At 44.5% G+C, this 23,933-nt stretch overlaps 1 protein-coding gene across 2 annotated transcripts in view; it reads left to right on the forward strand.

Moving 5' to 3' along the window:
* The window catches only part of CPAMD8 (C3 and PZP like alpha-2-macroglobulin domain containing 8), a 132,289-nt gene that overhangs the window by 16,157 nt on the left and 92,199 nt on the right, over nt 1-23,933 (forward strand). Inside the window, exon 1 of one of the 2 annotated variants that reach the window (XM_054013323.1) lies at nt 23,377-23,581. The exons of the other annotated variant lie outside the window; for it this stretch is intronic. Within the exon in view, the coding sequence (XP_053869298.1) occupies nt 23,499-23,581 (83 nt within the window). The 5' untranslated portion in view covers nt 23,377-23,498. Of the gene's footprint in view, nt 1-23,376; nt 23,582-23,933 lie in introns of those variants that run through there. 2 annotated transcript variants of the gene reach the window in all.

Below are 23,933 nucleotides of genomic sequence, written 5' to 3' on the forward strand. Positions count from 1 at the left end.
AGTAAGTTATTCTTTCAAACTATTCATTTGGTACCGGTTATTCCACTAAAACTGTAGGATGTACGCTGAGCAGTTCTCACCTGAGCAATGCTTTTCACTGCTCTAGCTGGCACTGTTCTTGGGTGACAGCAATCTGGATCATTTACTACAGATACCTACAACTCAAAGAGGGGTCTCTATTTGAGTCTCTGCTGTAGAAATGTGAAGGATGCACTTACAGAGACCGACCACTGGATGGAGGACTTTACTAACTACTGAGGTCTAGTGTGTGGCCACAAGTTGTCAGATCATCAGCTACTTGCTTATGTTTTTTAATGGGTGGAAATCTGAATAGATGAGTTCCTACATAATAAATGTGTTGGTTTAATATGCTTTTCAAGGTTAGGGTAATCACCATTCATCAGTCCCTGTGCCTTTAACTCCTGCTCATCCTAAGTGAGTCTCTAAAGCACTAACTTTTCTTCAGAGAGTTAATGGTATTTCTTTTAACTCTTGTGAAAAAGACCAAAAATCCAATTTATGGTGCTTTTATAATTCTTTTGTGCAGTGATCCTATACAAGACACATCTATAATCTAATAGCTTTGGTAAGAAACCCCTGGAGAAATGAAGACTTCATAATTCCTTTATTCGGTGAGTCTCTTAAGGTGTTTAAGGTATTAGTTTTATACTTGGCCAGTCAAAAGTCTTTTCTATTTTGTTTGAAATAGGCTGTATTCAAGTTTAAAACAATCTTGCATCTTTATCAATGTAGTGTATGTGCCAAAACACTATTTATCCAATAAACCTTGATACAAAGGTATTTTTAAATGAAAAAGGATTTTGAAAGATATGTATTAACATGCTAGTCCATCTCAGTGCATAGTCAACTCCTGTATACTCCCTTCTTAAACTAAACAAATGTAGACATGCACAATGGATTTCAATGACTAAAACTATTTACCAGTTAGATGGAAACTCTTCTTAGCCATCCCAATGTTATGTAGTGGTTTCAGTACATGTTATGTAAAGCCTCCTGCTCTTTGCAATTTTTGAGGGTTAGGAGAGGTAGTTAAGGGTAGAGTTTCAGCTGGCTCCAGTCAGTTTTAGCCACACCCTAATTTTTTTGTAGTATGTGTAAAACAAAGTTCACTAGAAGAACATGTTAGTAAGCTGTTGCCCTACCACTTTCCCCCCCATCCCCCCCCCAAAATAGTTTTGCCAAATGGCAATGTAGAGTGGAAATAATAAGGAAACCTATATGGCTCTTCTTTCTTTCCACTGATGGATTTGTAAGATGGTGCTTGGCCTAGTCCTCTCAGAAACGCACCATTTCTTTGTGATACTCATCTGCAGCCCCAAGCTTATCATTTATATGAAAAGTTGCTTATGGGATATCACAGGTTGACATTCTATAACTGATTCTTGTTTTTCTGTGAAATGGTCCAGACATGGCCAGCATATCTCTGTGCTAAGAGGTAATGGAGTCCTATCTTAAGACATTGAATTAAGCTTCACAGAAATCTTTTAATTTCTGAAGCATCCAAATTCTGCTCAGTCGACAAGAGAAGAGAACACGCAATTCCATCAGTAGACACGTTTAGACTAAATTAAATCTCTTTACTTTGTTTCATCAACTGGAAATGCAACAGGCATTCATAGAAAGAATGAGGGGTAGCCATGTTGGGGGGGGGGAAATCAGTCTAGGGAGGATAAGGACCTGTTTGTCCGGAATCACAGACTGAGGAAGCTAATTCTGCATAGCTATTTAGGTCTACGCCAATAAATGTGATATGCCATATTGCATCACAGAATAGAATGTGATTACTTTCTCACATAAATACATCTAGTTAGACTATTACATTTAAACTAGGTCAGTTAATTTGCTGTGATTTGATTCCCAGCATGAAAACATTGAGTCCAAACCTGATACTCAGAAGTAGTGAGAGAGATTAAAAGTAGCGGGGTACTTCAAAAGGAGTTTTGTAACTGGCATGTGAGAGAAAGGAAACAGTTTGTCCTGGGAATCTTGTGCCATTAACCCTTCCAAGTCAAGCACAGAGTCAAACAGAACTGGGAGGAAAGCTAAAATACAACTATACAGAACAAATATAGAGGAGTAGAATTTCATAAGCACACCTGCTCAAAATCCATACTATAGTTTGAATCCCATGATGGGAATTCTACTTTTGTCCCTTAGTATTGTTAAGTGCAGAAAAGATAGATATATTGATGATTGTGGGTCTTGTGGAAGAAGTGAGTTGGGGCCTGGCATTGGGATGTTCCAGTAGATTTTAATGTCTTTTATCTTTTAGGTGTTGTTTTCTTTGAAAGGCTAAAACATACTACAAGTTTAAAAAGGTGGAGGGGGGAGCACAAAATAACTTTAAAAAAATTAATGCATGAATTTGGGGACAGATTTTGTTTGACATCCTAGCAGAACCAGTCTAGTATCCAGGAAACAAATGATCTTGCTTCACTTCATGCCATCGCCTCAGTGAACTTGCTCATATTCGTTCCATAATTAAGTTTGATAGCAGTGGTGGTGTTCTGTTTTGCTTCCTAAATCATATTAATATCCTGATGCCACTTTGGACCCATGAAACAATAGTTTATCAAGAATAGAGCAATCTTAACATGGAAATAATGGAGAGGATTCTGAGCAGAGCTTGTATCAGTTTGAAGATGAGATTCACAGTATGTAATAGTTGCACAAAATGAAGCTAGAACAGAGTCTGAAACTTGAGATTATAGGAAGCATAGTGTTATAAGCAGGGAGAATAAATTACCGATGGGCTAGGAAGGAGATGTTTCAATGATCTTAGAACTAGGAGATCATCAAAAAGGGGAAACCAAATAATAGCTCTACTTCCTAGTAGAACTGTGTTCTCATAGTGGTAAATCCTTTTTCCTCCACAAAAAGTGTTTAGCCACATAATTCATTACCCAGTAATCTCTTAATACCCCAGATAAGGTATTTGCTTCCTTGGAACAATATTTCCTGTGTAATTTATTTTACACACAACAGACTATGTAATCTTAATAAAGGAGGAAAAGAACCACACTTAAGCTTTATACTCTATCTTGTTATGTGAGTAAATGTTAGATGAACCAAATAAGTCTGTTCCAAGATGCCAGAAGCAATATTTTAAAAATAAATAGGGTTGCAGGTGTAACTTTTGTGGATAAATTCTCCAGTGAAGCAATCAGATTATTAATACATAGGGACTTAATGCTTTGTTTCTCTAATCCAAATGAACTGAATGTGTACAGTATCTCTAAATCTGAGGGATTTGTAAATCTTTTGGGGCAGCACTTCCTTGCTGGCGCTGTAGGCAGCAGTCATTTATACTATGAGTACAGTGGGAGGCTTACTGGAGCAGAATGATCAAAAGGGTGTGTACAAAACATAGCACATGTGGGAGTGTCTGCTCAGTATGTCCAAATTAAGTCACTGCCTACTAGTCATTCTCAGCCTTACGTAAGGCACTCAGACAATACTGAGTGTGGTGCTGGTGACTAAATAGGCTTCTGCCAACCATTAGATGAATAATGCAGATGAGCTCCACTAGGAAAGAGAACAATAGACATAATTCATGACTCTTATCTTTTCTTGAACTGTCAAGAATATCTGCTCAGGTCAAATGCTCTGAGCTTGGCTAGTATTATGAACAGATTCTTAAGAGCTGTAGCATTAAAGTTTTTTTCTAGTTTATTATTTAGGGAATTGGAAAATTGATGCAATTCATCTTTCCTTGAATGTTCCTCTTAAATCTTTATTCACACAATACTTTAGGCTTGTCCCATCTGAACTATTACAGTCCTCTTTTTCATGTTTATCTTAAATTGCTAATGTCTAGGTGTTCATCTACCAGGCCAGAGGTACAATCATGATAGGTTTTTGAGCAGTCCGCTAACCAGATGAACTATCTTTAGACCTCTTACAGTTGCTTTTCGTTCTGTTTTTGGAAAACATATGCTAACCAGTTCCAACAGCCATTTGCACCAGGGTCTCCTCCTTTGTATGTCTGTCTGCTTCCTTGTGGATAGCAACTTTCTGCCCCTGATTCTGAGCTCGCTTTCTCTTATGAGGCACAGTCAAAAGGTGCCGGGAGGCTTTTGGGTATAGCTGGAGTGCAGCACACTTCACCTCTGCCTCCTCGGGCTCTCTGTGATGGGGTGGGAATGACATAAAGGGAATCTCTGGGGGAATGTAAAGGACTGCAGCCACAGAGAGAATTGTGGCCTGCCTGTCTCTCTTTCTTCCCCCCACCACAGTCTTTGTACATGCCGGATGCAAATGGAGCTGATCCTCACTCATCAACAGTCAGTGAGCTGCTCAATGCCCAGCAGATGTTTCTGCATGTTAGGCTAATGGAATTTATCGGATTGCTGTAGTTTTCCCCTCCTTGGAGTAAATACCACTTTGTTGGAGATCCGGAAACTCATACTGAATATGATAAACAAAGGGCTGACTGGACCACGAGTGCCAGGATATGAAAGGAGTTCCAGAGCAGCAAATGATTCACTGAGCCACACCAATTAAAGGCATTTCCAGTGATTATGTGAGCATTCCTCTTCAATTCACAGAAATAATTTTAGGTTGTTTCTTCTGCTGTGTGGTTTTTAAAGCAGACACAGAAATGGAGGATTGTTTTGCAGAATATTTTGTAAATGATATTCACCCAGTCTCTCTGTCTTTAAAATGTTATTGAAATGAGTATTCAAGGAATAGCCTGCAGTTTCCGGAGCAAGGACAATGGAAGGAATAGTCCATTTTATTCCATTGTACCTAGCCACAGGTCCCCTATTTTTTTTTTTTTAATTAATTCTCAGTCTATATATCAGACATTCAGAATTGGGACAATGTGAAACTTCTAAAGTCCTTTCATGTAGAATGGGAATCTTTTTTTCTAATATCTACTGCATGTGACAGATAAAACTGCACAAGAGAAAAGAATACACTGACATAGTTTATTTGTGTGAAGAAGTAAAATACTCTTCAGGAAATAGGCAATATTTACTGTACATTTTCCCATGCTTTTGCAGTTTTATACAATGTCATGATATAGGTAGTAGTAACAGCCAGTTTCTCCTCATTGCCCAAAGTATTTCCAATGGGGCTCATTGCTAATCTGTTCATACCTATGACTGTCACCCTTTGTCTTGTTTGGAGGTTAATCCCTTTACTGTCTTCAAATCCAATCTTGTATCATTTCTTTTCCCTGGGGGAGTAAGCTCCAATTCCCCAAGTCTTCCCATTTCCCACTGCCATTGTCTAGCCCTAGTCTGACCACTTATCACATCATGTGATTTAACACTGTAGTCCTAGCTGAATGGCCACATTCCATCAATTGCAATGCATATGTGTCTGTATGAATGGCAGTATATGAAACAAGTGATACTGTAGATATTAGCATCTGCTGGGAGAGCAATACGGCAGTGCACAGACAATCCAGGAAGTTTTTGGAGACTGTTGGGGACAACTTCCTGGTGCAGCTACTGGAGGAACCAATCACGGGCGGTTCTCCTCTTGGCCTGCTGCTTACAAATGGGGAAGAATTGGTAGGGGAAGTAGAAATGGGTGGCAACCTGGGCAGCAGTGACCATGAGATGGTTGAGTTTAGGATCCTCACAAAAGGAAGAAAGGAGACTAGCAAAATATGGAACCTGGACTTAAGAAAAGCAGACTTTGACTCCCTTAGGGAACTGATGGGCAGGATCTCCTGGGAAGCTAAGGAGTCCTGGAGAGCTGGCTGTATTTTAAAGAAGCCTTATTGAGGGCGCAGGAACAAACCATCCCGATGTTTAGAAAGAACAGCAAATATGGCACACGACCAGTTTGGCTTAACAGTGAAATCTTCAGTGAGCTTAAACACAAAAAGGAAGCTTACAAGAAGTGGAAACTTGGACAGATGACTATGGAGGAGTATAAAAATATTGCTCGAGTATGCCGGGGTGTAATCAGGAAGGCCAAGGCAGAATTGGAGTTGCAGATAGCAAGGGATGTGAAGGGTAACAAAAAGGATTTCTACAGGTATGTTAGCAACAAGAAGAAGGTCAGGGAAAGTGTGGGATCCTTACTGAATGGGGGAGGCAACATAGTGACATGATGTGGGAAAAGCTGAAGTACTCAATGCTTTTTTTGACTCAGTCTTCACAGACAAGGTCAGCTCCCACACTGCTGTCCTGGGCAACACAGTATGGGGAGGAGGTGAGCAACCCTCAGTGGTGAAAGAACAGGTTAAGGCCTATTTAGAAAATCTGGACATGCACAAGTCCATGGGTCCTGATCTAAAGTATCCAAGGGTGCGGAGGGAATTGGCTGATGTGATTGCAGAGCCATTGGCCGTTATCTTTGAAAACTCGTGGCAATCGGGGGAGGTCCCAGACAATTGGAAAAAGGCAAATATAGTGCCCTTCTTTAAAAAAGAGAATCATAGAATTTCAGGGTTGGAAGGGACCTCAGGAGGTCATCTAGTCCAACCCCCTGCTCAAAGCAGGACCAATTCCCAACTAAATCATCCCAGCCAGGGCTTTGTCAAGCCTGACCTTAAAAACCTCCAAGGAAGGATATTCCACCACCTCCCTAGGTAACCCATTCCAGTGCTTCACCACCCTCCTAGTGAAAAAGTGTTTCCTAATATCCAACCTAAACCTCCCCAACTGCAACTTGAGACCATTACTTTTGGATGGTTCATCTGCAGCTTGGGGAAACCTATAAGAAAGCATCAGGGGGTAGCCGTATTAGTCTATATCTACAAAAACAACAAGGAGTCTGGTGGCACCTTAAAGACTAACAGATTTATTTGAGCATAAGCTTTCGTGGGTAAAAACCTCACTTCGGTTGCATCTGAAGAAGTGAGGTTTTTACCCACGAAAGTTTATGCCCAAATAAATCTGTTAGTCTTTGAGGTGCCACCAGACTCCTTGTTGTTTTTATAGGAAAGCAGCAATAGAGAGCCCAGGATTTTCAGAAACAATATAGAAAGCATTTCTGCAAATGACTGCTTAAAAAAAAAAGAATAATCAAAGGCAGGTGGTGAAGAAAAAGTTAATTGCTTTGCTCAACAATTTGGCTATCAGTTCAAGTACTTGAAAACAAGCTTATACAAAAACAGTTTAATTAAACCTGACTAACTCACAGTTAGGCTACAAAGGAATGGAAACACTTAATTAGCAGGTAGTAAATGCAGCTAGAGAAGGTGTTTAAGTCAGGGATTCGTGGAAGGGTGACCTAAGACCTAAAACGGAGTGGGGGTAAAGCTTGGCTCATCACACAGAATTTGTAAGTTTTGTAACTTCCACATGTCCAACAGCTGCAAAAATGCTCCAGGGAATAAAAATTCAACAGCAACATTAACTCAACAAAACCTACATAGGAAGGCTCAGCAAAAAGGCTGACATATGCGATCTTAAAGTTCTAACTCTCTTGCTCCCTTTCAGGTGGCATCCAGGGACCTAAAAGGACAATTCCTGCCAATTCAGATTTCACATGCTGAAAGGCACAATAAGACCCAGCGCTTGGAACATAAAATTGTACATCCCAGTCTCTCTGTCAATTTGATGGTTCCTTTCTGGCATCTTCTGAAAGGCAGGAGTGTAAGCATGGAGGCTTGGGAGAGGAGAAAACTGGTTTGCTTGGAGCAAGTAGGGGGACTTCTGGCTAAAACTTGCTTAGGTGTGAACCTGAGTGCATCTCTTAATCAGTAAGAGAGTAATGCCCCCCACGACTTGCCGCCCCAGGCACGCACTTGCTGCGCTGGTGCCTGGAGCTGCCCCTGCTGATGGGAGTACCACCTTCTCTCAAGATCTTTCCATCTCTTACATTGATTCTCCACTTTCAAATCCCAGCTGAAAATGTCTTTTTCTTCATTCCATAAATCACTTCATTTCTCCCTCCCATTTCTGTTTTTCTCTTATTTAATGTGGCAATGTGTAACTTTTTAAAGCTACTTTAGAACTGGAGTTTCTTCGTAGGTTAAGGCCAGAAGGGACCATTACAATCATCTACTTTGACCTCCTCCGTAATAGAGATCACAGAACTCTGTGAACTAGGGCAGATCTCTTAGAAAGACATCCAGCACTGGTTTAAAGAGTTCAAGTGTGGTGATTTCACCACATACATATATAAGTTCTTCCAATGATTAATTACTCGCTGTTGTTTTTCTTAAGTGCATTACTTGTAGTTTGAAATTATCTAACTTCAGCTTCCAGCAACTGGATCTTATACCTTTTGTCTGGTAAAGAGCCCTCTACTATGGTTTATGTAAAAGATGCTATATAGAATACAGTTGCATTGTTCTTTGGGTATTTGCATTTAGACTTTTGTTTTTCAGTGGCAATAAAAATGGATTGGATCATCCCAAACAAAGCAAAATATCTTTGAATTTTGGAAGTATGCAATTGTGTTTTATTGCTCATTAATACAAATGCTAATAGTTAAGAGAACATATGTCATGTATATAATACAACCCCCCATAGTAAGTTGTTAGCTCATAATTAAATAGCAGAAAACTGAAAAATAACTTGTAATTAAACAAATGCACTAAACTGCAAAACAAGACAACCATTTAGATCTCTGATTAAGCTATACTGTGTACTAATACCTGTTTTAAATCAGCATCCTTTCCCACAAATAATTTGTCATTAATATTTCAAAGTATATGAGCCTTAAAAATATAATTTTACACTATAGAAAGATCAGACTGTCATGTTCTGGGGATGATTAATAGGCATACGTTCATCAGCATTGTATAATAATGTTCTTGATATTATTATCTTTGTATTAAGTGCCACTCAGATAACATTCTTATTTTGAATATGCTCTGTAATTATCCTTTCCTTGTCATTTTGTTCCAGAGTTGCTTGTGTTCCTAAAAAGAACAGGAGTACTTGTGGCACCTTAGAGACTAACAAATTTATTAGAGCATAAGCTTTCGTGGATGTATATGCATCCGAAGAAGTGGGCTGTAGTCCACGAAAGCTTATGCTCTAATAAATTTGTTAGTCTCTAAGGTGCCACAAGTACTCCTGTTCTTTTTGCGGATACAGACTAACACGGCTGCTACTCTGAAACTTGTGTTCCTCAGAGGCAGGATCACTCTTGTTTTTACTGCTCCTTACTACGGAACTGACATTGCAGTTTGATTTTTCTAAAAAAAGGGTGTTTTTTACTAGCTGTGTGAGAAATGTTTCCATTAATATGGCAGAGCCAGCCTGCTGTTGCTTGTTCTGCAGTTACCTATTTGTGCATCAGATATACACAGAGGGGTAATGTAGCAATTTAACCTCAAAATACAGCCTCCTTCCCATAACACAGAGGAGAAAACAAAAATATTGGTTAAATTGGTCAACTTAGTGCATTTTTTTGCCACAGATGTGATACTTTTAAAAGTTAACTGAGAAATGATAGTGTGAAATGACTGAAATTAAGATCTCCATTCCATTGGTTTATTCAGGATGTGCATGTGTAAATTAAGATCTTGGCAAAATCAATGGCAAAAAAACCCCTTTGAAATCTAATGAAAGCAGGATTGGGCCCCTATTTATCCCCAGCAGAAGTCATTTATGGCTTTGTTTAACAATAACCTATTATCTTCAAATATAGGCTATGCTTGGAATGTTTGAAGGGATGCCAAAAAGCCATTTTTGAGCTAGAGGAGACAAATGGTAGATGAGTCAACATTTCAAATCAGGGTAACTGTATAGTTACCTATAACTCCAAAACAGTCTGATGAATGTTTTCAAACTTTGCAGGAATTATTGTCTGTCTTTGGAGTAAGTCTGTCAATGTACCAAATAAACCCATTTTCTAAGCCAAAGTTGCAGGGAGTGGCTAAAATAGGGCTTTATAATGAAAGCTAGTTGCAACTGCCTCTCCATAATACATAGGGAGGGATCTGGTTATGTAAGAATTATTGACGATATTTTAGACAAAATTCACAGCCACTCCCATGCTGTCCTGATAGGATTTTAGTGGGAATAGTTAAGGCAAAACATAAAAGGAATAGGATTGTGAAGATGAAAGTCTGAGAAACTATGTAGGTGGGCCTACATGTGGAGGCCTGTTTGGCGTTGGGTGCCGCTGTTCATTCAGGGTTGGTTTTTTTTTACTTGAGAGAGTTTCTGCAAAAGGAATAATATAGAGGGTTGAGGTTTTGTCACCTGCAGCACAAATGCTGCTGTTCGCCTTTTAAGAATTTTTGTATCCTGCTGTATGGATAGAACAAGCAGAGCACAGCTTTATTCCTGCTATACCTCTTGCTAGTGGGAGGTGGTATGTCTTGATGCAGCTCCTTAATATAACAGATTTCCAGCCTCTATAGCTTCGACTGCATGAAATGCAGCTGTCTCTTTCTGTGGCTCTTAGATACCACAATTATAAGTGCGGATGGCAGAGTAAAAAAGCCTGATCACTCTGATACATGATAGACCACTAACCAAAGCCTGACCCAAACGCTAGCAGCCTGTGGGCAATTCTTGTCATTTCCCAAACTGGAAGAAACCCCATCTTCCTTTTGCATATTGTCCCTGTTTAAAATAAAAACAACTCCGAAGTCACTGGAAATGTCTGTGCCCTACTGTGCTGATCAGAGTAGTTGAAGAAATGAAATCCCCAGCAGATCACTGAGTCAATCTTCCTGCAAGGGCAGAAGACGTGTCCTCTATTAAAGCCTATCAGATACCAAACTCAGTGTGATTTCAGTTGAATTTTATCAAAAGTGGCCAGTAACTACACAGATCAATGGCTATGACCCTTTCCAAGCAATCAGACTAAGATGTGGGTTTTACCAGCCAGTGCCCACCACTTCCCATTCAGGTTCACACTACAACTTGGCTATGGAGCTGGGACTTTTGAGACTTGAAGCTTTTGAGACAAAAGCACCCTAGCAGGTTAGAGTGGTGCACAAATGAACAGGAGACAGGTCATTAAGGCCCAGCACAAACAAGAGCATAATTGTTAAGGGCCTGATCCTCCAATCTTTACTCTGATGAGTAAGTAGTCCCATTTAAGTGAGTAAGAATGTCAGGCGGGAGGAGGAGCCCAGAATACCAGTGCCCAGGAATCCCATATTTAGAGTGTTTAGTGATAACTGTTATTGTTTGGCCAATCATTACCTGATAATCAAATACTATTGCTATGGTGTCTTTATAGGTGGTAAGAGCCATGGGAATAGAATTGTTTTTTCTCTTGTGGCATGATAAGTGGATATGAGAGGATGTATACGGTCACCATGTAATTTAGATCTCTTCTGAACCAACTTAAATGTATCTGCACCTTGTGCAATAAACTACATTCCTTCCATGACACACACCCTATCACACCAATCACACACGCTATCAAACAGTGCCTGTGATTCCTGAAATTTCATGAGGAGCAGAATTCCATTTTTAAAAACTATATAAAAAATCTGAGCTATGTGAAGTGCAAGTGGTGACTGAATATGGCCCATAGATTTGACCAATAAATAGTTTTTATATATAAGCAGTTCTTACAGAACTTCCTTTAAACTCCTAACTGTTACCAGATGTGGGTTGCAGGCAGCTGCTGGAATTCCAACACCTGTTGCATCAGACTGAATAGGATTCATTTTGGCAGGCTCTGAAAATTCCATTTCAGTAACTAAATAGTTCAAAATGATATCTAAAGCCTCTTTTTTTCAGACCATGCTGATCACAGCCTTATGTACAAAATGGCACATAGTTTCATAATTAGAAGACAGCTTGTACTCTTCAGAGGCTGTAATTGACTGTTATTTCATATAGCCAGTAAATATCAAATGGAAATTTCTGTAAGGTAGAAATATGCTCAGTGCTAAAGTGTTCTTTACAACTTTACACTGGATCTACTGTAGCTACGTTTTAGAATGTTGTCCATCATTGCATGCATCACTTATACTGCTGGATTGTGCAGCTCCTCTAAGGCTCAGTACCAGAGTTCTTATACAGGTAAAACTCCCATTGATTTCAGGACTGCAGAACTGGGCTCCTGCAGCACCTCACTACAAGATTCCCTGGCTGGTCCTATGCCTGAACATAAGAAAACATAAAATTGGCAATGCTGGGTCATACCAATGGTCCATCTAGCCCAGTATCCTGTCTTCCATCAGTGACTGATGCCATATGCTCCAGAGGGAGTGAACAGAACAGGGCACTTTAACGAGTGATCAACCCCCCTCATCACCCAATCCCAGCTTCTAGCAGTGAAAGGATTAGGCACCTCCAGAGCATGGGGTTGCATTCCTGACCATCTTGGCTAATAGCTATCGTATCTTCCATGAATTTACCTAATTATTTTTTTAACCCAATTATACTTTTGGTCTTCACAACATCCTCTGGCAACGAGTTCCACGGGGTTAATTGTGTGTTGTGTGAGCAAGTATTTCCTTATGCTTGTTTTAAACGTGCTGCCTATTAATTTCATAGGGTGACCACTGGTTCTTCTGTTTTGTGAAGGGCTAAATAACATTTCCTTATTCGCTTTCTCCATACCAGTCATGATTTTATACATTTCTATCATATCCCCTGTTAGTCATCTTTTTTCTAAACTGATCAGTGCCAGTCTTCTAATCTCTCCTTCTATGGAAGCGGTTCCATATCCCTAATCATTTTTGTTACCCTTCTCTTTCCTTTTTCCAACTCCAATATATCTTTTTTTGAGATGGGGTGACCAGAACTACAAGGAGTATTCAAGGTGTGGGCATACCATGGATTTATTTAGTGGCATTATGATATTTTCTGATTTATTAACTATCCGTTTCCTAATGGTTCCTAACAGTTTGTTAGCTTTTTTCACTGTTGCTGCACATTGAGCAGATGTTTTCAGAGAACTAACCATGATGACTCCAAGATCTTTCTTGAGTGGTAACAGCTGATTTTGACCCCATTATTTTGTATGTATAGTTGGGATTATGTTTTCCTATGTGCATTATATTGCATTTATCAACACTGAAATTAATCTGTCATTTTGTTGCCCTGTCACCCAGTTTTGTGAGATCCCTTTGTAACTCTTAGCTAGGTCCAAAGCAGACTGCAATCTTGAGTATTGTCTGGAAACTTTGCCACCTCACTGTTTACTCCCTTTTCCAGATCATTTATGAATATGTTGAACAACACTGGTCCCAGTACAGATTCTTGGGGACACCGCTATTTACCTCTCTCCATTGTGAAAACTGGTTTTTCATTCCTGTTTATTCCTACCCTTTGCTTCCCTATCTTTTAACCAATTATTGATCCATAGGAGAACCTTTCCTCTTATTCAGTGACTGCCTACTTTGCTCAAGAGCCTTTCATGCGGGACCTTGTCAAAGGCTTTGAGAGCCCAAGTACACTATATACAGTAACTCCTCACTTAACGTTGTAGTTCTGTTCCTGAAAAATGCTACTTTAAGCAAAATGATGTTAAGCGAATCCAATTTCCCAAAAAGAATTAATGTAAATGGAGGGGTTAGGTTCCAGGGAAAAAATTTTCACCAGACAAAAGACATTATATATATATACAGTATAAGTTCTAAATAATTTTAAACAAACTATTTAATACTTTACTCACCAATGATGATTGTAAAGCTTGGTTGAGATGGGGCATAGTGGGGTTGGGGCACAGGGGCTTGCCCCACTCCGCCCGTCCGGCGCTCCTGCTGGGTAATGGGGTCGGGGGCTTGCCCACTCCCTGGCTGGAATGCTGGGTGGGTGGAGTGGGATAAACTCCCGTGCACCCTGCTCCCCAGCTGGAACACCAGGTGGGCAGAACGGGGCAAGCTCCCACTCCCTGACCCTGCTCCCCAGCTGGAACGCTGGATGGGCGGAGCGGGGCAAGCCCCCGCGCCCTGACCACGCTCCCTGGCAGGAGCACTGGGCGGACGAGTGGAGCAGGGCAAGCCAAACAACCTTATAAAGGAACGTTGAATGACTTTAAACTGGTATGCTCTCTCATAGATCAGCAACCTAATAACGAAACAATGTTAACCGGGACGACTTTAAGTGAGGATTTACTGTACACTGAATCAACCTTGTTCACACGTTTGCCCCCCTCAAAGAATTCTAACAGATTGGTGAGGCATGATTTCCCTTTACAAAAATTGTGTTGACTCTTTCCCAACATCTCTTGTTCATCTATGTGTCTGATAATTCTGTTCTTTACTATAGTTTAAACCAATTGGCCTGGTACTGAGATTAGGCTTACCTGCCTGTAATTGCCAGGATCACCTATGGAGCCTTTTTTTTTAAATTGGCATCACATTAGCTATCTGCCAGTCATCTAGCACAGAAGCTATAGGTAATATACTGCAGCTAGTAGTTCTGCAATTTCATATCTGAGTTTCTTCAGACCTCTTGGGTGAATACATCTGTTCCTGGTTATTTACTATTGTTTAATTTATCAATTTGTTCCACAACCTCTTCTATTGACACTTCAATCTGAGACTGTTCCTTAGATTTGTTACCTAAAAAGAAAGGCTCGGGTGTGGGAATCTCCCTCACATCCTCTGCAGTGAAGATTGATGCAAAGAATTCATTTAACTCCTTGGTAATGGCCTAGTTTTCCTTGAGTGCTCCTTTAGCACTTCTGATGTACTTTTAAAAAGTACAGCTGCTGTTAGTTTTTGCAGCTAGATCTGGGGGGGTACAGGGGTCTGCCTGTGTGAAACCAGTCGCAGCATCAAGGCCTATATCTCTACGTGTAATTGATGTATGTGAGGTGGTAACCATCTCATGACTTTATACAATTATAACAAGACTTGTGTGTCACCGTGTTTCAGCCAAAAACAAATGGGATCTGCTCTGTGTTATTGACAGTAACATCAGCTCATCAAAAGATGTCAGTGTTTTCAAATATTAATGCAGCCACACAACCCTATAAGGGAGGCTGGCATTATTATTCTCACTCTGCATATAGAAAAATGGAGGCATAGAGAGGTGAAGTGTTATGTCCAAGGCCACATCGTGACTCTGCGACAGAGCTGGAAACAGAACACAGAATTCCTGACTCCCAGACACCTGTTCTAACTTCTGGACACTGTTTTGTCCATGTGTGCTTCAGTGCTGTTCCAGTTATTTTAAAATCTTCCCTTTTCATGTTTTTTAACAGTCCTTAGTTAGTGAAACAGAAAATGTCCTCTGTGGTCCTGTAATTTGGATGAGTTTACAGAAATGCAAAAAAATCCTAAGGGTATGAAAGAACCCACTCTGTTCCATGTAGACACTTCAGCTAACTTCATTCATGCCTTAGTTTGAAACTAAGGCCAAATTATGTCCCAAAATATGCTTGTTTATAAATTAAAACTGCTTAAAATGCAACCTCTGCTAAGTAAAGTTGATCCAAGTGACTTGTGACTAGGACCATACATGCCACAGATGCATTCCGTTGAGAGAAAGGTAAAATTAGTGCATTGACTAGAAATTAATAGAAAAGTTCACATTTTAAATTAGTTATTTGATATTTGAATGGTGTGTGTTGATTTAATTCTACACAGGAAAATGACTAGACAATGCCAAACAATACTAGAATCACGCTAAAGAATAACAGTAACGTTAGTCTATGGCAGGGGCGACAGCTCCTTTACCATTAAAGTGTGGCTTGCGGAGCCCTCTCCCATTCTCCACCCATCAGACTGGGGGGGAGGGGGAGAGAGAAGAACTCAAGACCTCTACCTTGCAGTAGGGTAGTGGGATATGGGCTTCTGCCCAGTGGGGAGGGGGTCTCAGGGCTTCAGCAGGAACAGGGCAGGCGCACCCTGGCTCTTGAACTTCAGAAGATTCTCATATGCGCCTCAAAGGGTGAGTAAGTTTGGCCACCCCTGGTCTATGGTCATCCATTTATGACATGGTAGACGTCAGAAGAGAGTGACTTCCCTTGTACAAGTAGAGGGAAGATGTACTCTGAGGCCTTTTCTGACATCATTCTTCCCTGCACGTATTTGCTTTCATGCAAACAACACAGTTCCCTGGCAGCTCTCGTGCTGGTGTTTTGTCATGTGAAAATGTGTGAACAATGAGGTGAACAAGAGGGGAGCACATGTGCCCCAGTGGCAAGAACCACAAGCAAAATGGATTCACCTTACATGGAAAAGCTGTTTATAAGCTGAAAGCTGCCATGGGACATTGTCCTGCATCTGAGCTATTGCTAGAAGAATTCCTGATTATTTTTTTCCCTAGGCTGTGAGCAATTCCTGTAGACTGCACACTCAGCACTGAGAGTGTGATACTGACATTCTTACTACATTGAATAGTACCTTACTCTGTGATTAGTCACATGAAAGCCAATTACTTAGCATAATGGTGACAGGAATTGGGCTCTAACACTTTCTGAGATATGCTGCACAGCAGTCAAACATACTCTTTTTTTAGTTAATGTAATGTACAATTCAGTTTTGGGGCCCTAACATTCAGTAGAAGAGTTTTAATTATGAGTAACTTCTATTTTTCACAATAAAATATTTTGAAAATCTCCTTAAGTTGATGTTCCTGGTAATCACCTGTTGAGATTCCATCCGAGACCTCTGCCAAGTAATTTTCATGTAACTGTTCTGTCCTCAAAATGGAGCCAACCCATTCCAGAGAGCCAGTACTCAGACACACAATGTGTGTGCTACTGGGTCTTGTTTGAAAAATGGGAGCCCTGACATTGTAGTGACTTTGGGGGAAGAGACAGGGGTCTTGGAAGATTAATATAGAAGGAGAAATGTGAGCAACTCCACTGTTACAAGCCATGTATTGAAAGGGCTTAAATATCCATTTTGCTTTATTTTATGTAACAAAGGTGAACTATGTATCTGAGACTAGCGTATGTCTGTGACTCTGGATCTCCTTCGGACAGTCAAGTGAGGGATTCCCAGGCACTTGCTTCTGGGTATAGATGATGGAGTATTGCTTTTTTTGTTTGTTTGTTTGTTAGAAAAGTAATATTCTCAATTATTTTAAAATGCTGACTCTCTGCATCCCAACAAAGCCATTTGCATAAGATTAGAATATAATGTAGGTTGGTGCCACTATTCCCTGAAGAATTTCTATTCCTTGCATTTTTCTTAGGAAATTCAATATGGGACATTATGGCAGTTTCCGAATTCCCTGTGGGTTCTTTGCTGCTACCATTCTGCCTTGCAACTACAATGAACCACTGTGAAAATAATACAACTTTAGGGCCCAATCCTACACATACTTACTACGCAACCTAGTGTTTGCTAGTGTGCATGGTCCCATTGACTTTAGAGATCATGGTTAAGCTGCTTGGTGCTTTATCTGATATAAAGGCACATAAAAGAGTTGTTAGGAGATGGGTGTTGCAGATCTTTAAGTACCACCCTAGCTCTTTTCTTAACTGTGCTTCATAAATGTGGCACTAAATCTTTACATTTACCTTATCTGCTGTCTTTTTTCCCCTCTAGATTTAAAATGCCTCGCCAGAAGTCATAAGGAGATAACCAAAGGTAGGGTAGGGTGACCAGGAAAATGAAGCCACATTTAGCAATGTTATCAGTAATAGAGGATACTGTGAATTTATTAAGCAATTTACCAATTAATGTTTTATGGGGGTCATATTAAAAATTAGTAGATCATCCCCCAGAGATTAAACGAGACACCAGTCTGTAACCGTACCCCACCATACATGGAATATGCTGAAATTTCAGGTTCTGTTCTTTAAATAGTTGAATAGCTTTTGTCAATATTTTTATGACTGTATTTTTGGAGCGTGGACTGAGTAGCAGAAAACTTACTGGCCCACTAATGATTCACCTAAGGGCTTCCTCCTTAGATTTATGGTGACTGAAATCATTTTAGGAGTTAGCAAAAGGTCAGGCTTCATCAAATCCTCCAATTAGCAAGATCTTGTAGCAAACAGGGCGTGCAAGGAAGTGGCTCTGATTTGTAGCTGGGTTTTGGATAAGAAGGGCCTTTTCAGCTAAATAAAATAATAGAGCCCATATCAGATATTTACAAAAAGAAAGAACTCTGAACTGAAATGACTGGGACAACCAAATATCAGAGGGGTAGCCGTGACCAAGGAAGAAATGGGAGTTTACAGAATTTCCCTTTTTTCCTAATTGCTAGTCGCTAATTCCTCAAAGTGACTTTATGGTGCTTGAAAATAACTTATTCCAAATGCAAAAAATGAATTAGTGGGGATTAATTAATTCCTGGGTGGGTATAGCGCAGAGCGCAGTGATCTAGAAGTCTGAACTCCGCCATGTGTTGTGACTACTATGCTTTTGACAGAAAAAGGCTGCATAGGGCCCCGTCAGCACAGCTCCTAAATTGTCTAGAGATGCTACTGTTGAGCTAGTTTTTCTGAGGGGGAAATATGCTACTTCTGCAGTCCTTTAAAATATTGCAAGCCCAGGAAGCAGGAGACTCCCACAGAAGGCAGAATGTCCAATTACTAGAAAATCAAAGGCTGTGTGTGCATAAAATTAGCACTAGTGAAAGGTGCTGGGTTAATAGCTCTGGAGAAGAAAGTTTATCCTCAGAACAGCATGAGCAGCTACAGCAGAAACTTCCTCCCTACTGCCTTGTCAATATGGTTCAACTGTTGCTTAGAAGGATAATCACTAGTAATCAGAGGGCAGTTCAATCTACAAGGCCTACTTAAGTCCTTGTCCTCTGAACTGAAACTGCTACCAACATTGCAATGTAGTTCTAACTGCGATGGTGACAATTGTCTTCTCTGAACAGACTTACACCACCAGACTCATTTAACACAGGCCACTGGAAGGTCTGGCATTTAGGCTCTACTGATCATGGCTGGATTTGAACTAGTGACTTAATGGCAAAAGGCTCTATATTCCATTTCTCTTCCGGGATGAACCACAGCCAAAACTGAACTTTCTTACATCCCTCTAAAGACTGCCCCCTTTTCTCCCTCCTTCATCTCTTTTAGAATCTGCTCCATCCTTGACATGCCATAGACCTTCAGTCTTCTAGAATGGGAACTCTTTCCTGGCAAAGGCCCAATCCTTTCGCTCTGATGACTGATTTCACATCAGACTTTGGGGTTCTCCTCCTGCTATGACTTGCCTCCTTTCATACCTTATGTGGTCATGAGCACTGAGCTGCATCCTAGACCCACAATATAGCACAAGGCAGCATTCCCTCCCTATCTCCCTTCCCTACAGACATGGCAAGATGGCAAGGTCACAATGAAAAATGACAGCTAAAGAAACCCTGGCATCTTGTCTGCATCTTCCCTCTTCAATTTATGAACAGGGTAGTCAACATTAGGAAAGAGATTGCTAAAATCTTATTAAACTGTGATATTATCCATTCTCAATTAATCGATTTAATCTGGAACACAGCAACTGTCACTGTGAAAACTGGAAGGGAAAATAGCCTGTCACCATGAAAACTGGAAGGAAAATAGCCTCTCCTCTTACACATTTGGGTGCCAAGTAAACTCCATGCACCTGGCTCCATGAGTCTTCCAGTCTATTAATATCTTGGAAACCAATCCTATATCCCTTGTGCTGTTTATTCATTTTCTCTTGGGATTAATGCATTTTGCACATGCTGCCTTGAAGTGATTTGCCCTGGAAGGCATAGTTTTACAGAGACTGCCTCTAGCAAAACTGATCCAGACTAGATTAGGTCCTTTTCTGTGGACTGGAGCACTCATTTGCTTCCAGTATTTACAGGGGACCAGAACATTTATTTTATGATCCTGAAATACCACCAGTAGCTTGGATATGGACGCTCTGTCCTTTCCCCTCCGTTATTAACAAGAGCTGGAGGATTATCTACTGTTGACAACTTCTATTTAAAAAAAAAATAGTAATATTGTATTAGTGTGTGGTTTTGGAGTGGGCAGTGTGCTCTGATACCATACATAAAAAACAGTCCCTGCCCCAAAGAGCTTACCTACTGACACTGAGTAAATATAGAAAATGTGAGCATCTCCTAGTTATCAACAGCAAATACACATAAAGATGGATTAGGTAGACACAGAAAGATACTAGAATCCAGGGATGGATCGAGATAGAATAGTCTAGAATCAATAATTAAACAAAGAGGCAGTTGTGGGAGAAGTATGGCACCCCCTCCTCTGCTGAGATAGGAGTTCCCCAGCTTCTCCCTGCTTTGCTAAACACTGCTCCCACACAGTTCCCTTTCCTCCATGGTAGGTGCAGCGAGAGCTCCCCCTCCTGTCTCCTTTAGCTACTGGCTAGGATCTAGGGATGGAGATGGATAGATTATGTTTAGGGCCTAGGGATGGAGAAAGATTAAATAACAATCCTGGCACTGGTCTGTGAGTCAGGTAACAGCTCTTTAATCTGGTTGTTCCTCTATAACAATGCTTAATGAGACCTCTCCAAGCATAGTGGCAGTTTCTCGATTTTGATAATGAAGGGAGAGAACCCATTTGCACTGTGACCTTGCCTTGGGTTTGATGAGCTTCAGGTGGTCTGAGAGGATGGGAGTTTTGGCAGTTCTTGCAGTGTGACAGGCAAAGAGATGGGATGTCAGCCAGCCCCAAGGGGTCAGGGTAGCTCACATTCTCCTAGTGACCTAGGCACTCCCTTCAGTTGTGGGCAAACATTAAGGGAGGAGAGGTGACAGGTTGGATGAGTTCCAGTGAGTTGGAGGGTGGTACCTGGGGGTCGGGGCTCTTGATGGTGTGTGTGAGGGTTCCAGGAAGATGGCTGATACAGGGGTCCTTAATGTAGGGGTAAGGGACTGACTGGGGAGGTCAGTGCTGAGAGTACAACTTGGGGTCAGGGCTTAGGTGAGGCAGGGTTACTAGGGGGTGCAGGCACTAGAGCCGAGGGGTCAGTGCTGAGAGCATGGCTGGGGGTCAGGGCTGAGGTGAGACAGGGTGACTGTGGGGAGTGAAGGATCTGGAACCTAGGGGGATGACTGGGGTGAGGACTGAGGTGAGGCAGGGGTGACGGGGAGTGAGGGTTCTAGAGCTGAGGGGTCAGGGTTCTAGAGTTGAGGGGGATGAGTGCTCTAGGGCTGAGGTGAGGTGAGGAGTGCAGTGAGGTGGGGGTGAGGGCTGAGGTGTGGAGGGGTGACTGGGGCAGGAGAGCGGAGGGGGTGACAGGTGAGGGGTGAGGGCTGAGGTGTGGAGGGGTGACGGGGGCAGGAGAGTGGAGGGGGTGACAGGTGAGGGGTCAGGGCTGAGGTGTGGAGGGGTGACGGGGGCAGGAGAGCGGAGGGGGTGACAGGTGAGGGCTGAGGTGTGGTGGGGTGACGGGGGCAGGAGAACGGAGGGGTTGACAGGTGAGGGGTGAGGGCTGAGGTGAGGCAGGGGTGACTGGGGCAGGAGAGCAGAGGGGGTGACAGGTGAGGGGTGAGGGCTGAGGTGAGGCAGCATGACTGGGGCAGGAGAGCAGAGGGGGTGAGGGCTGAGGTGTGGAGGGGTGACGGGGGCAGGAGAGCGGAGGGGGTGACAGGTGAGGGCTGAGGTGAGGCAGGGGTGATGGGGGCAGGAGAGCAGAGGGGGTGACAGGTGAGGGGTGAGGGCTGAGGTGAGGCAGGGGTGACTGGGGCAGGAGAGCAGAGGGGGTGACAGGTGAGGGGTGAGGGCTGAGGTGTGGAGGGGTGACGGGGGCAGGAGAGCGGAGGGGGTGACAGGTGAGGGCTCAGGGCTGAGGTGTGGAGGGGTGACTGGGGCAGGAGAGCAGCAGGGGTGACAGGTGAGGGGTGAGGGCTGAGGTGTGGAGGGGTGACAGGTGAGGGGTGAGGGCTGAGGTGAGGCAGGGGTGACGGGGGCAGGAGAGCGGAGGGGGTGACAGGTGAGGGCTGAGGTGTGGAGGGGTGACTGGGGCAGGAGAGCGGAGGGGGTGACAGGTGAGGGCTGAGGTGAGGCAGGGGTGACGGGGGCAGGAGAGCAGAGGGGGTGACAGGTGAGGGGTGAGGGCTGAGGTGAGGCAGGGGTGACGGGGGCAGGAGAGCAGAGGGGGTGACAGGTGAGGGGTCAGGGCTGAGGTGTGGAGGGGTGATGGGGGCAGGAGAGCGGAGGGGGTGACAGGTGAGGGCTGAGGTGTGGAGGGGTGACGGGGGCAGGAGAGCGGAGGGGGTGACAGGTGAGGGCTCAGGGCTGAGGTGTGGAGGGCTGAAGGCTCCGATGCTGAGAGGGGTGGCAGCTCTAGGGCAGGGGTGAGAGCACAGCTGAGGGGTGAGGGCTGAGGTGTGGAGGGGTGACTGGGGCAGGAGAGCGGAGGGGGTGACAGGTGAGGGGTGAGGGCTGAGGTGTGGAGGGGTGACGGGGGCAGGAGAGCGGAGGGGGTGACAGGTGAGGGCTGAGGTGTGGAGGGGTGACGGGGGCAGGAGAGCGGAGGGGATGACAGGTGAGGGGTGAGGGCTGAGGTGAGGCGGCGTGACTGGGGCAGGAGAGCAGCGGGGGTGACAGGTGAGGGGTGAGGGCTGAGGTGAGGCAGGGGTGACGGGGGCAGGAGAGCGGAGGGGGTGACAGGTGAGGGCTCAGGGCTGAGGTGTGGAGGGCTGAAGGCTCCGATGCTGAGAGGGGTGGCAGCTCTAGGGCATGGGTGAGAGCACAGCTGAGGGGTGAGGGCTGAGGTGAGGCAGGGGTGACTGGGGCAGGAGAGCGGAGGGGGTGACAGGTGAGGGGTGAGGTGTGGAGGGGTGACGGGGGCAGGAGAGCAGAGGGGGGGCAGGTGAGGGGTGAGGGCTGAGGTGTGGAGGGGTGACGGGGGCAGGAGAGCGGAGGGGGTGACAGGTGAGGGCTGAGGTGAGGCAGGGGTGACGGGGGCAGGAGAGCAGAGGGGGTGACAGGTGAGGGGTGAGGGCTGAGGTGTGGAGGGGTGACGGGGGCAGGAGAGCAGAGGGGGTGACAGTTGAGGGCTCAGGGCTGAGGTGTGGAGGGCTGAAGGCTCCGATGCTGAGAGGGGTGGCAGCTCTAGGGCAGGGGTGAGAGCACAGCTGACGGGTCGGGGCTGAGGGGGGACTGGGGTGTAAGGGCAGGAGACCCGAGGGGTGAGAGGGCAGAGCTAAAGGGGGGTAACCGAGGGGAGGATCTGGGGGGCAGCTCTGGAGGCATGACAGGGGCCAGGACTCCGGGATGGGGCGTGCAGGGAGCGGGCTCCCCCTGAATGCCCGGGGCTTGGGCGGGAGAGAGACTCGCTGGTGTGTGGGGTCCGCGTCCCTGCCTGAGGGGACCGGAGCGAGGTGGAGAGGCCGGCTCCTGCCGGGGGGCTGCGTGGGGCCGGGCGGGGGTACGATGCTCATGCCCCAGGGGCTGGGAGGGGGAGGCGCGGGGGTCCCAGCCCCCTCCCCCGGTCCATGCTGTCAGGAGCAGGCGGGGAGCCGCAGACAAAGAGCCGGGGCCGGGGCCGGAGCCGAGCGGGCACCGGGGCCAGGAGGGGCGGCCCGGGGGCGGGGACGCGGCGGGGGGAGCCAGGGGGCGGCGGCCAGAGGCACCGGGGAGCCAAGACCGGGAGCCGGGAGCTGAGGCGGTACTCGCCGGAACAAAGGCTCCTGCCCGGCCGGGCTCGGGCTGCAGGGAGCGCGCCGTGGCCTGGGGCTCCAGAGCGAGCCGCCCTGGGGGAAGGAGCCGCTCCCCGGAGCGCCATGCCCCCCACGGGGCCCGGCGGCGCCTGGTGGATTCTCCTGTCCCTCTGCAGCTTGTGCGGGGCTCAGCCCCCGGAGAGCCAGTAAGTACCGGCCTGGGGCAGTGCCCCACCGCGCCCGGGTCACCGGCTAGAGACCCCCGGTCTGCAGCCTGGCTCTGGGGCATCGCTCCCTACCGCTGGCATGTGGGGAGCCCCCTAAGTTCTCAAGGCAATGCCACCCCTTTCTCCGGGCGGTAGGCATAACATCTCCACCTTTTCCTTCCCCAGCACGGAGCAGACCCTGCAGGTAAGGAGGGGAGGTGTGTAGATGGAGAAACCTTTAAACCCGTGTAAGGAGCTGTTGAAGGATGGCTCACAACACAAATAACCCTAAATCGATCCATGCAGCAGTCTCAGCCAGGGTGGCAAACTGGAGGAATATGCCGGAGGAAAC

The sequence above is a fragment of the Malaclemys terrapin genome, chromosome 24, assembly GCF_027887155.1.
Source record: "Malaclemys terrapin pileata isolate rMalTer1 chromosome 24, rMalTer1.hap1, whole genome shotgun sequence".
Taxonomy (NCBI): domain Eukaryota; kingdom Metazoa; phylum Chordata; order Testudines; family Emydidae; genus Malaclemys; species Malaclemys terrapin.